This window comes from Eucyclogobius newberryi, unplaced genomic scaffold (genome assembly GCF_026437365.1).
Source record: "Eucyclogobius newberryi isolate DKJ021-1_F unplaced genomic scaffold, fEucNew1.0.hap1 SCAF_3, whole genome shotgun sequence".
In the NCBI taxonomy this organism is placed as follows: Eukaryota; Metazoa; Chordata; class Actinopteri; order Gobiiformes; family Gobiidae; genus Eucyclogobius; species Eucyclogobius newberryi.
Genome location: NW_027315945.1, coordinates 25,301,303 through 25,315,484, shown reverse-complemented (window position 1 = coordinate 25,315,484; position 14,182 = coordinate 25,301,303). Strand labels below are relative to the sequence as shown.

The 14,182-nt window shown below is 39.7% G+C and overlaps 1 protein-coding gene across 4 annotated transcripts in view; it reads right to left on the bottom strand.

The window, feature by feature from the left end:
* ptprub (protein tyrosine phosphatase receptor type Ub) overlaps positions 1-14,182 on the bottom strand; it is a 192,457-nt gene that overhangs the window by 79,788 nt on the left and 98,487 nt on the right. For all 4 annotated transcript variants that reach the window (XM_072461221.1, XM_072461222.1, XM_072461223.1 and 1 more), the window contains exon 3: positions 4,113-4,384. In XM_072461221.1, the coding sequence (XP_072317322.1) occupies positions 4,113-4,384 (272 nt within the window). The remainder of the gene's footprint in view (positions 1-4,112; positions 4,385-14,182) is intronic.

Genomic DNA, 14,182 nt, shown 5'->3' with positions numbered 1-14,182 from the left:
TTTAACTCACAGACAATGATTTGAGGAACCAATTTCCAACTCGGGCTTGAAAAGAATGCTTTGTGGGTTTAACGACGAAGTAAATCTGTCGGTTAACTACTTAGAGTTGCTATGGAGATGATTTAGTGCTTCAAACTAACTGAGTTGTAAACTTAACACAGCCTTCGGTGGAAAGCACGAAGACTGATTTTGTACTTTTCAGTTTTCTATTTACTGAGAGTTGTTAAAATAGAGTTATAACCACTAACCACCATATAAACAGGTCTACTGGCCGCATCAATTTGACTGAGGAGTTTATTTGAATGCTCTCAGAAGCCTAACCTCTACAGGGCAAGTTTATGTTTCTTATTAATGTATGAGTAACATTAAAACACAAGGTTGTACATTTGACACCACCAGTAATCTGAATGACAGGTTTTACAACTATAGAATAGACTAAAAAAAAAAAGTAGGCTACAGTTCAGACATTAGGTTTAGTTCAGAACATTTAGACAACCTCAAAAAGAAGATCAGCTTTCATTTGTATTTTCATTTGTTGTTTGTTGGACACCTCAGGCTCGATCACAGTTGACGTTTGACTTCAATGGACAATACTACCATGTTCCAGGTCCAGTAAGGAGGGTAAATAAACTAAACTTTTGTGCAATCAAACAGCCTTGATATTGATATTACAATACCCCATAGTAATCTAGGGATGTGAGTGGAATACATTAAATAATAAAAACAAATTAGGAGCAGATCAGACAATTTTGCCATTTCAACATGAAAGTCTATGGGCGCTGCCATCAAACGGAATCCTTCTCCTGGTTGTATGAGTTAACATAGGGCTTCCGAACTCCAGAGAAAAGAAGTTCTACACGGACTAAAAAGTTGTTTTCAGGCCGCCCAGGGAATCAGTGCATTGTTGACTTGTTGGTGCACATGAATATTGGACATTTTACACAAATCAATCTACTTTATAGTCTATTTTAGCGGCAAGATTTTCACTCATTCTCCTCTTAAGGGAATGGAGTTCCTGCTCGAAAGTGTGATTACAATGGATGTGCTGATCCCTGGTTAGAAGAGCCAAAAGAGGGCATGGCAGAATAAGGAAATAAGCAAAAATATATATACAGGCAAAAAAAGTTTTGCTTGTGTTGTCTTGTTTTGCTTCTAATGTTAGTGTGGCATAAACATTATTTTTAAGATATTAAGTTTCACCTTTTAACCACTTTATTTTCTCCTTTTAACAACTTTTTTTCAGACAACATTGTTGAAAAGAGCAGGTCACTAAGGCAGGAGGCCGTGAATTGTTCGCTATTTGCAAGAAAAGCCACGCACTTTTGTGTGTTATACAAGAGTCAAAACTAACTAAACCTTTTTTTGCATCTAAAATCTGGAACAGTCTTTCCTGGCGATGTGAGTCAGGCCTCTACTCTGACAATGTTCAAATCTAAAAGCTGAAAACAGTTTTGTTTAGCTGTGCATGTGACTGATTATTTTTTTATTTGCACTCTGCTCTTTAATGTTTTTGTCTGTTTCATGATTTTAATGAATTTTTTCCTGTTGAGTGAAGCAATTTGAATTTGAACCTTGTGCACAAATCTACAACTAAAACTTGCCTTGCATTGTCTTGTGCGTCTTGTAATCAACCACAATTACTCTGGAGAGCACCAATGGACACGCAAATCCCTCCAAGATGTTCTCGCCTTAACAAACGAAAAGTAGTCGCTTTGAGTCTACAATCTTCTGGACAATTATCCGTTAGTGGTTGTATTCATAAATCCACCGTTTATGTTGTTCATGTATGAGTCACCCACTCTTCTAAAGCCAGTACACTCTGCTCTGGCGAGGATCTGACTGAGGCTCTCCTGCAGCGCTGTGAAGTCGCTCTCTACACTGTTTGCAGAGATGCTCACACGTCTTAGACAAGAGAGTGTGCGGCTCACTGGGAGAGTCAGGAGAGGACAAGGAAAACACACTAAACCAGAAGAGAGGGCTCTGCGCTAATCTCAGAGAACAATGGACAAAGCATGAGTAGTATACGGACTTTATACATTCTTGTATTATATTCTTATTATCATTGCACACTTAGGCTATTTGCATCATCTTATTCCTTTTGAGTTCTGTTTTATTATGGTGCACAATACATACATAAACATCAAATTATTACTGGACTCTTTGGGCTAACTATTCAATGAAGTCCAGTGAGGCAAGAAAAAAGAGAAAAGAAAAACACATTGTGGGACAATAACGTATACATGACCTTATCTTAGAAAAGGGGAGCGTGGCCCGCTCATCCAAGGGTCTTTGGTCAAGAAATTGCCTACATCAGTCAAAATTAGGTTTGTCAATAGTATTGAAAATCAGATACTAATCGATACTAAAACTAGTATCAAAAGCGTCCATACTAAAAAACCAAAACCTAGTAGCCAGACAAATGTGACCGTTTGTGAATAGTTTTAAGATGATTTTGAGATTAATCAAAACTACAATAAGACTACAATGTTTAATAAAGATACTACGATTATTTTTTGTTGAGAATGTCAATTGTCCAAAAGTTTTATAATAAAAAAAGAGCATTTTTCATGATTAATGTGAAATAAAAATTTGTAACGAGAATTTAGTATATTATCTTAATATCGAAATGTGACAACTCCGCACTTAAAAGCCTCACATTTCCTCAAATACGCACTTTATAATCCGGTGCGCTTGATATCATGGATTATTTCTGGTTGTGTCAGTGTATTGTGTTGTATTTTACGTGTTATAACAAGTCTGGGCGTTGTTGTAAATACGCTCATTAACGTTTGAACAATGTTGATCCCACTTTTTCCCCACGTATCGAAACTTCCGCTGTAATCGCACTTCCGGTCCAACTCCATTGGTTTAAATGAAGAATGAGGGCTAAGTCTTGTACTAAAATATGCTATAAAGTAGACTGATTTGTGTGAAATATCCAATGTTCATATGACCAACAATTCAGCAAAGGCACAGATTCCCTGGACGGCTTGAAGACGGCATTCTGTGTAGAATTTATATTCTCTTGAGGTCGGCAGCCTGATGGTAAATAATACAACCAGAATGCCGGTGGAATGGTGGCGCCCGGAACAAGGTGAATAGAGCACAGGTGAAAGTGCTCCTGACTTTATATTTTTAATATCATATATTGAACAAACAACTGTTCGTTGAATTATCTTCCTCAGATCACACGAGGTGTCATCACAGTGTCATCCTATATCATGTACCCATGCAGGATTGGTATTTACATAGTGAAGGTCACATCTTGCATGGCCGAACAGAATTTAATTAAATTGTAAGGATTGACAGTTCTTGATAAAATGCACACTAGTCCACTTAATTGCTTTCTGACAGCTTTGCAGAGTTTGTAGAAAGAATAAAATGGATTAATAGAGGCTACCTGTCTGAAACATAGTCAATTGGGCGGCGCAGGATGCTAGCTCTACAAGTCTGCAACCAGGAAGCTCAAGTTAGAGCCAGAGAGGGCCCTGGGGTGCTAGCACTGCAGTATGCTCATGAGGAAATCAATGATAATTAAATTGCAAATGTAAGTAATTAATGCCAAACTTGCCTCTCGAAGATTATCGCTATAAATTTAATAAAAAACCTTAGATGTGTGCTGCCCGGTGGTTGAGTGGTCTAAGCAGCAGCTTCAGCCTCGTGAGAGACTCCGACAATTTGCTGAATGTCCTCCCTGCTCTCATCCCCACACACTACACTTGTTTAATAAAGCTTACAGGCCAAAAAAACCTTTGAAAGAAAAATAAAACCGTAGATAAATCATAAAATACTGCATTAGACTGATATCATCAAGCTGCATTTACTTATTTATTCATCACAATCTCAGCAAATAAAATGTTCATGTTGGAGAAACTCAACCCAACTCAACTCAACCTATGTTATGAAGAAGATTAGGCATAAATCATGCATACGTACATTCATGTACCATAACTGCAAGCCCTGAACCCTTATGTGAGTAACAACAGCAATCTAGATCATATTTAGTTTATTGAAGTTTTTTTTTTTAGAGTTATAGCAGTAATAATGATTATATTGTTGCTCAAGTCAAAACTGTAAATCCTCAGATGCATGCAACACTGTCAGTGTCTTACCTGGTATTCGTTTGGCCAGAAGGTGCTCACAGCGAGTTCGACCTGGTGCCACTGTTTGGCGTGGGAGCCTGAGGTGTTCCACACGGGGTTTCCCAGGGGTCCGCCGTTGACGCGCACATAGGCGTTGAGGGCTCCGGGGCTGTGGCCATCCCGACTGTACAGGAAGTAGCTGAACTGGACGCAGTGTGTGTCATTCTCGCTCAGTGGAGGAAGCAGCAGCTGAGCGCGCTGGCCCACTGCATGCTGGGAGGAGTTCACCAGCATGTAAGACCCTGGAAGACAGAGCAATAGAGTGGATCAGTTATAAAAGAACAACACCATATGAATCCACAAAACACACAAAGCAGGGACTACAGTTCAGGATCTTAAGAGTGATCGGGTTATGTGTCGTGACCATACCAGCAACAACAATATCCTGTACATTACAACACCACAACATGTGCCCTTCTGGAGATGTTCTGTTGAGCTTTTAGAATTTGTCTGTCCTACGTTCAAATACATTCTGTATAATAAATCCCACCAATGAAGAACAGGTATTTAAGTAATATGAAATGTATCAGTGTTTATTTTCAAATAAACTCAGCATCAGCAGGCCACAGATCATATGAGTACAGGCAGATAACAAAATAAAACAGATTTAAGAGGGAAGGCAACCTTCCCTACACAAGGTGACTCAGAGGCGGGCAACAGGATTCACAGACCCCCCCAAAGCCTTCTCTAATCAGGATATCGTAACCCCATTGCCCTCTCCCCAGCATCTGTCCTGCTTGAGTCGGATTCTGCTAACGTGATTAGTACCACAATGTTGGGAGTCCTTCCTGTGTACTCTCATAATCAAACCAGTTGTCTTTGTCCTTCAAGGTCCCAGTGTTCTTAGAACGCGACAAACCACAGCTACAGTGCAGGTGCCACATCGAGTGCCAGCTCAAACTACATGGAAAGGCCAGATGACAAGGAAAATTGAAGACACAAATAGGACAGCACAGACTTAGTAAACACACTTCCTAAATTGAGCCCATTTTAGTCCTGATGTTAACTTAATTTGGTCTCGTTTTAGTCCTTGTTTAGTTTTGAAGTTTCCCAGGTTTAGTTTTGGGTTTAGTCTGGTTTATTGTGCTAAGTGTGAACACACCCAAAGTTAGACTACATTATTATCTCCTAAAACACAAATCTAAAAACATATCTGAATTAGTGATCAGATTTTTTTCAGATAATGTCGATGTACGATAGTTACCGATTTCAATATAAAAACTCTTAAAATTGTCTTTGAATACATATTAGAATTTCAAAAATACCTATAAACCTTAATGACCAACCTTTTTGACAACATTAAAAACTCATTTCTGTGCGTAATCATATTTAAGTAAAAAAACTCAGCAAAATGCCTCAGCAACAGGTCAACGCTGGACCTCTCAAAAATGATATGATAAGACAAATGAAACGATTAAAATCATAAAGAAACTGGGCTTAATCACATGGGTAGTATTTTACATAATGATGTGAGGATGAGTGGAAGTCAAACTGTTGCCCATGGAGACAGTGGGTTCATTACTGCCGGCTGCACAAAGCCCTTTTCTGCACAGCCCTCTGCCCCGAAGCACAATGTCAACAACCCCTGATTTGTGTCTGCTTCTCTCATTTCGTTTCACTTAATTAGTTCTTACAGAGGTTCGTTCTCTCCTGCTCTCTCCCAAATCCACAGAGACCTATAAAATAATAGCCAAGCCTGAAGTGCACCGGCCGCACCGTCCTCAGCTCGGGTTCAGACCTGGACACATGCCCCTTCTCTTACAGAGTCAACACTTTCTGTCAACTCTGCAACTTCTGGGAAATTGCATAGACTTTTTGACCTAAGGTCTGAGGAGAAGAGTGAGGACCTGAGGTGTGAAAAATAAAACTGAAAACATCCTTCAACATTGTCAAGGCCAATGTAATCATACTAGATTTTTTAGTTAATCAGTAATCATGATCACACAGGTTGCAATTCAAAAACATAATATCAATAATAAGCATGAGAATTTCAGAAGCAACATAAATAATTTAACGTCAATATATACCCCAAAAAGTAAACATATACAAACAACAATATTATTTTTTGGGCTATAGACAATGTCAATTCATCATTAGGAGTTATGTAATAGTGATGAAGTATTTTTCTGCAGTTCAAAAAATCCCCATGAAGTTTATAACCGAGAACTGAAGGTGGGTTAAAAGAAACATACTTCAATAAATGAAACAACTCAAGGAGACACAGTTCTTCAAAAGAGCATTACCAGAGTAAAGGTTAGCTGACACTTCATCTCAACCCTAAGGCCACTCAATTTAGCGTCGCCTTGACGTGGAAACATTTGGAACTTTAATTTCTCTGGGAATGTAGAGATTTACTCATCTCAGCCCAGGTTGTTATGCGCAAACAAATGACAGCACAAAATAGTGGCCCCGTCCCACATCTCCAAGGATGTGTCCTTTTGGTAGTCATGGACTCTGCGATTACACTCAACAGAAACCTTCACAAAGTAATCAGCATCAACCTCCGAGTCTGCAAGGCTCTTCATGTCCTCTGCCAGTATATTGCTATTACTCTTTTTAACCGAATGACTTGTTCTTATTTCTTATTCAAACTAGCCTCTATATTCAAGTCTGAAGGTTCATCTGTATATTTTGGAAAAGTATTGTCTGTCGACTCAGTATCGTTTTTGTTTTGCCTTCTGTAATACAGCTCAATTATTTTGGAATTGCAATTTTGGCCATTGTGACTAGATGTCTAAGATTCTCTTCACTATGCATACTTTAAAACTTTGATGAGAATATTGAATGCAAAATTTTCAGATTAAAAAACATCTATTTCCGAATAGTTGAGGTCTAAACTTACATGTAGAATCAGAATCAGAATCAGAATGGGGTTTATTGCCATTTGTCAATGAAAAATATTCACAAACATAGGAACTTGTCCAGGTGATTCGGTACAACACAAAGAACAACAAAATCTATGAATCTATTATGAGCTCTCATGGAGCTAGAACATTTTGTCAATTGAAAAGGACATTCCATTACCAGAATAAATGCTGCCATCTGTGATTTGTGACTAGTCAAATTATTTCAAGTGTAAATAATACACTCATGAGGTAAACCTTAGAGAACAGAGATTAGATGTACTAAGCCCTGCAGACAAACAATATCGCAAGTATTCATTAAATATATCACATTTCTCCTCCTTTATGAAGATATGTCTCATAGTTACATCATTATTGCCTATTTTTTCACTGACCTGCTGAAAATAATCATACAGGCAAAGAGCCAGGACATCTCTGACACTTTTATTAACATAGGTCAGCCTTTATGAAAATCCGTTAAGGGCACACTTCTTTGATTTGGTTTCATAGTCTTTTATTATTTCCAGGTTTCGCTACAGCAACCTTTTTTATCTGCTGCGTGTTTACAACTTAATTAGAAAGTAGATTCTGGAAAATATGAATTTGCAATGATGTAATAAAACTAATAATCGTGTTGTAATAATGTGCTCAGCCAGGCGTGCTCCCTACACACCAGCACAGCTCCAAGACGGCCCGTTTCTCCAGTTATACTCCTGAGGAGCGTGAAATCTGATAAAGTTCTATCCATCCATGGAAGCTCCTCTCAAGGGCAAAAGAACATTCATAACAAGATTAGGAGGGATCCGCCACATCATAATTTAAAGCAGGCGCTGCTGGACTGCAACTTGGTCATCGTCTATAGGTGACACTATCTGTGGCAAGACACACTGGCAGGGCATGAAACCCATGGCCCAATCTCACAATGGAAATGATATTAGACTGGGTTTGAACCGCATGGATACAGGTTCAAGGGTTATTTTGTTTTATGACCTAACTAACCTGACTCACTCCAGATGATATTTGTTACACAAACTCTTGAGAATCTGGTCGGGCTCGTGCTGTTCAGTTTGAGCCTGGCTGCATTGGGTCTGACCAATCACAGATTGTAGTTTGGGTGGAAGTCAAAAGGACGAACCTAAACAAACATGACAATGCTGACATTTGTGCTATTTTAGCAGATTCACAGAATATTTAGTTTTGTTTTTTTAAAACATGTACACAGAAACGCTTTGTGTGTTTGAGAACAAGAAAATATGTGCTTTTCTTTGAGTGAATTTAACTAGAGTTTGTTGTCGACTAATCGGATTCAAATATTTGATACTTTTTCCTGACTGCTTTTGGCAATAGTTTGTCCAGATTGATATTGTGTAGAATTCAATTCAGAGTGATGCACATATCAATCTGGCAGAGCCTGGTTAGCTCCTGACTGCTAAGCATCTGCAAAACTGTGCAATGTGAATTATGCCAATTATGCCAGATTCTCCTGCATCAGCTTCCTGCAGTCCTGAGCCCAACTGTAGCAGCGGGGCAAAACAAAAATTCATTTTTATTTTAATAATTGCTGAAAGCTTAAATCAACAAAATGCCCAGACAAACTGTGTCTTCAAAAAAAAACACGTTTTCAAAATTATTAGGATCTAGCAAAAAAACAAAAAAAACACAACATACAGACATACACTGAAGTATTAGTTAACAGCATCTCCATAAATTAAAGCAGATTAAAGCTCAGTCACTTTCAAAACTTCAGTTAATTCACTCTGCATTCTCCTTTCTGCTGTTACACATATAATTCAAAAAAACAACTTACAGTACCCTAACCATCAACCAATAAATTGCTGCTTTGATATGATATGAACCTAAAGAATCTTCGTTCTTCCATTTGAACTGTTTGGCCTTTTGCTTGCCATTGAAGGTGAGCTCTGGGTAATCTGGCACACACAGCGCTGAATGGAGCAGAGGTTGAATAGAGGCGAATCAAAGGTTGAGTTGAACAAGTGTCCTTGCAGCTTCATGCGGTGGAGGCCCTGGGCAGACGCCTCTTCAAGACAGTCTTTTAAAGTATCTTAAGCCGTTTCCTCACTCTCCTCAAAGTCACATTTCAAACTCTGTCCACAGCGGCTGTTCAGCTGCTTCACCTGATTGTAACGACCTTCACAATCACAGCAGCCAATACTCAGTCCATGATGAGTCAATGTTAAATTGGAATTACATTATGAAATATTGGAAAACGATATTACTGACCAGCAACAAATGATTATTAAGAAAATCAATCAATCTGACCTTTTCTAAAATGGAATAATTATCAGATGACGCATGTGACATTGTGAACTTCAAAGACCAGTATGAACTCCATTTTGTGTGGCACATTTTGAGCAATTCAACTATAAAAAAAATATTATATAAGTTATTATGATTAAGTAGTTACGATGTAAACTCCAGACTGTGTAACAATGCTAAAATTTGTCGGTGTAATCCCTCATTCGTCCAGGCGTGTTCCATAGTAGAAAAAGCTTCAGTTGTAGTCATCTGGACTCAGTTTGAAAAAATAGACGTTTCGACTCTCATCCAAGAGTCATTGTCAATAACAGAATTTAGGTCGAGAACTCCGATATTAATACTGTTCTGTGGTAAATATGATGTGGTGTCCCTGTTCACCTGCATCCCGACCTCTGAGGCAGTAGCAGCAGTGAGGATCAGACTGCAGGAAGACACCACCCTACAGGAAAGGACCAAACTGACACCTGAACACATATGTAAACAGTTGGACATCTGTCTGAACACCACCTACTTTCAATTCCGGGGACAATTTTACAGACAGATTCATGGCTGTGCCATGGGCTCGCCCGTCTCTCCCATAGTGGCCAACCTGTACATGGAGCACTTTGAGAAGAAGGCACTGGCCTCATTCTCAGGCATAGCCCCAAAACTGTGGCTCCGCTATGTCGATGATACGTTTGTAACAATCAAGGAACAAGAGCTGGAAACCTTCTCTGATCACATCAATGCGGTGGACCCACATATCAGGTTTACAAGAGAAGACGCTAAGGAGAATCGCTTGGCCTTTCTTGATTGTTCCACGATCAGAGGAGAGGACGGGAAACTCCAAATAGAAGTATATAGGAAACCTACACACACGGACCAGTATCTGCTCTTTGGTTCCAACCACCCACTACAGCACAAGCTGGGTGTGATCAGAACCTTACAACACAGAGCTCAAGGTGTGCCCACCAGCTCAGAGGGCAAGAAGAAAGAGGAAAAACATGTCCGAAATGCCCTCTCAGCCTGTGGTTACCCCGCTTGGGCTCTCAACAGAGTGAAGAGAACCAAGAAGCAGGACAAAAGGGAAACTGAACAGAGAAGGAAGGGTGTTTCTATCCCTTATGTGTCTGGCCTCTCGGAAAAACTGCAGAGAATTTTTAGACAACACGAAGTCCCTGTTTATTTTAAACCAGGAAACACTTCAAGACAAAAACTGGTTCACCCTAAGGACAAGTTGCCGACTCAAAAACAGAGCAATGTAGTTTATTCGATCCAATGCAGTGAAGAAAGCTGTAAAGAACGTTTCATAGGTGAGACGAAACAGCCTCTACACAAGAGGCTTTATCAGCACAGAAGAAATACTAGTTCAGGACCACAGAGTGCCGTGCATCTCCATCTTGAAGCCTCTAATCACTCGTTTGAAGACGGTGAGGTGAAGATTTTAAGCAGGGAGAAAAGATGGTTTGAAAGAGGAGTCAAGGAAGCTATTTTTGTTAAAAAAGAAAGACCTTTTTTAAACAGAAATGGAGGGCTAAGGTTTAATCTTCCTGTTATTTATAATGGGTTACTGAACCCCTGGAAAGGTAGAGGACATTTAGATGCTAATCAGGTACTCAGGGTGGTTGAGCCAGGGTCTCACAAAGACAAAGAGGATTCTAATAGCCCATTAAGATTCTGAATAGGCTAGCTCGGTAGACACAAGGGGGGAGTTTCTGTTGAAACAAACAACTCTTTCTACTTCAGGAAGGCTCCGCCCAATGGGCGGGTCTTACCACAGAACAGTATTAATATCGGAGTTCTCGATCTAAATTCTTTTATTGACAATGACTCTTGGATGAGAGTCGAAACGTCTATTTTTTCTAACTGAGTCCAGATGACTACAACTGAAGCTTTTTCTACAATGCTAAAATTTCAAACTTGATTTTGATACTAAGGAATATACTCAATTCCTGATATCAATTTTGATACCACAATGACATTTAACACAAAATAACAGTACTTTCTTATACTCGTCTTGTACTAGTTCTGATTAAGCTTAAGATCTCTAGTTTAGTATCCAGTTTTTGTATCTGATTGTGGATACTCTTGGCAACCTTAATCAAGATATTAGTGAATCAGTTTTCACACTCATGCTTTTATTTAAATGATTTTATGATTGATTCCTTTTATCTGACAAACTATTGCAATTACAGAGCAAAGCAGGTGTTACATGTAGAGATGCTTTGTTTCTATTCTTGATCTTTTACGCATATTTAAAAGACACTCTTTAAAATCCAAAGAAGAATGGATTTAAATGATAGCTAGCTTTCCTTAACTGGAGAAATACCAGAGTTACATTATAAACCCAATGCAATTCGAGTGTTGTATGGTACAGAAAAACCACTGCACATTCAAAGACTGAGCTGCCTGAATATACCACTTTTCACAGAGAAGGTATTTCCAAAAAAAACGAGCTTCCCGGTTTCTGCCCACTGCGCCTTTAAATTGTGACATTTATTGAAAGTGATCCCATGCCGCTTCTCATTCACACGCGCCATTATGTCAGACTGTAGTGAAAACATCAGCGTTGGCAGCTCCCCGTTTGCACTAAGATCAATAAAGCAGGTTTGCATCAGGAGAGAGACGTGCTGTTCGGTGTTCAGTTCATGCCCAACCACTACCTGAAGTGTGAAAATAGAAACAAAACACAGAACTTTTAATTGGAATAACCTTGCCAGTGACATTTAAACGTTTCATCATTTAAATGCAGGTTTGAATGTGGGAAATGTAAAGCTCAAAATCCAAATGTCTAGTAATAATCCAACATCCCTTTCTCATTAAACATGATAACATAACAAATCTACATGGCAACAAATGGCATTTCCAAGCTCATTCTCTTCTTAAATTTGGCGCGCTCCTCTCTGACATCAGTTGCTGCCTCTTTTGTCTTCACCGCCTCGAGCAAGATGTACTGCTCGAACCAATGCTTCTGCCTCGGCTGTGTGCGCCAGTGGTAGAAGCAGGAGTGGAGCGGGCCAAAGAGGGCTGATGAAAATGAAAAAGATACAAGTGACGATGGGAGACTGGATGCGTGCCTTCCAGCGCTTGGACCGCATAAGACCCCGTCAGCAGGAATTGTTGTCTTGTTCCCTTTCTGAGCGTTTTCTCAACGGTCGGCCCCTGCGTTGACCTTTCGAATTGTCCTCCAGGCGGTTCGGGATCAACTGCCAGATCAGCCCAGGAGTGAGGCTCGCGAGTGGACACACAACAGGGGAAATGTTAAAGGACGGGCGAAAGGAGACATAGAGCTGAGGGGAAATGGGCAATTATGCGTGTTGCGGTTTTTTGGACAATTACTCAATCCGTATTCAGTGCTTTTAGTGAAAAGACAAAATAACAGACATCTTCTCAGTAAAAAATAGAGCTTATTGGTTTAAAAGAATGGGCCGAATGCCTACCATTTTCAGAAGTCAGTGTGCTTGAAACTGACTTTCTTTGTTCATTCTTACTGTTGTCGGAGTCATTCACAGATCTGACTTGTAACTTGACAACTGTGGTGTCAACTTTTTTAATTTTTTTTAATTCACATATTTTTAACAGCTCAATTTGGTTTAGAAATCAGAGACAGGAGAATTTCCAGTCACATATGCAAAATAAGTAGGAGAGGGAGAGATTATTTTTCATAGTCCATCCCAATGTGCACTTGTTTTACATAATTTATTGCAGAATAGTCTTCAAAAACTTGACAGCAACCGTTTCTAGCATATCAAAAAACCTCTAAATCAAATAAAAGATTTACAAGAATTGGACTGGTGCTTTGTTTCTCTATGTTTTCAACCATCAAACGAGTTGCATCATCACGCACACGCTTGTTATGTCGTATTACTTGACATGTCTTACAACGTGACAATACAGTGCACAGATCTTTGTTACTTGATGTACAATGTCATAGTTTCTTTTGAGGTCTGAAGGCAGACTTGTTCATTCTGTCTGATTATAATAGCGCTGTGAATTATTCTGCATTTCTGTCATGTCACAAATGAGCAAAATTGGCGCAATTTTAAAGCTAGTCAAATAAAGCCTATAATTTTGAGGAAAGTCGAAGGTTTAACTCGCTCATTTCGGGCTAAAATCCTGTCAAACTCCAGACAAATGCCACGCCAATTGACTTCACTGATTTGCTCAGTCTAAAGGCTCAAATTGTGCTAATCAGTAAAAATCACCAGCCGCTGTAAAGTTAACAAAAAGTATCGCCGACCGAATCACACCAAAAGTTCAAGAGAGGATAAAGAGTTTGAAAAGTGGAAGTACTATTTTTCTTTTTTCTTCAAATCACTGCCTAGAAATCAGTCAGGGAGAGCGGCAGACAAACACTTCCTGTGCCTACATGACCAGCTCTCACACCAGCTGTCCATCCGACACACACGCACACACACACACCCAGACACACACGCAGACACACACAGACACACACACACACACACACACACCCAGACACACACGCAGACACACACAGACACACACACGCACACACCCAGACACACACGCAGACACACACAGACACACACACACACACACACCCAGACACACACGCAGACACACACAGACACACACACGCACACACCCAGACACACACGCAGACACACAGACGCACACACACCCAGACACACGCGCAGACACACACACACGCACACACACACACACACACGCAGACACACACACACAGACACAGACACACACACAGACACACACACACACAAACACACACACGTAGACACACACAGAGCAGTGGTAGCTAAAGCTCCATATGCACCATATGACTGAAATTAGCATCTCATTAAAGGGGATTATCACTGGTTAAAGAAACCAGAAATGCAAATGAAAACATTTATGGCACATCTGAATATTCTTAGAGGCAGAAATTAGAAATCTTCACAGATAATGCAATTAGGGCTGTAT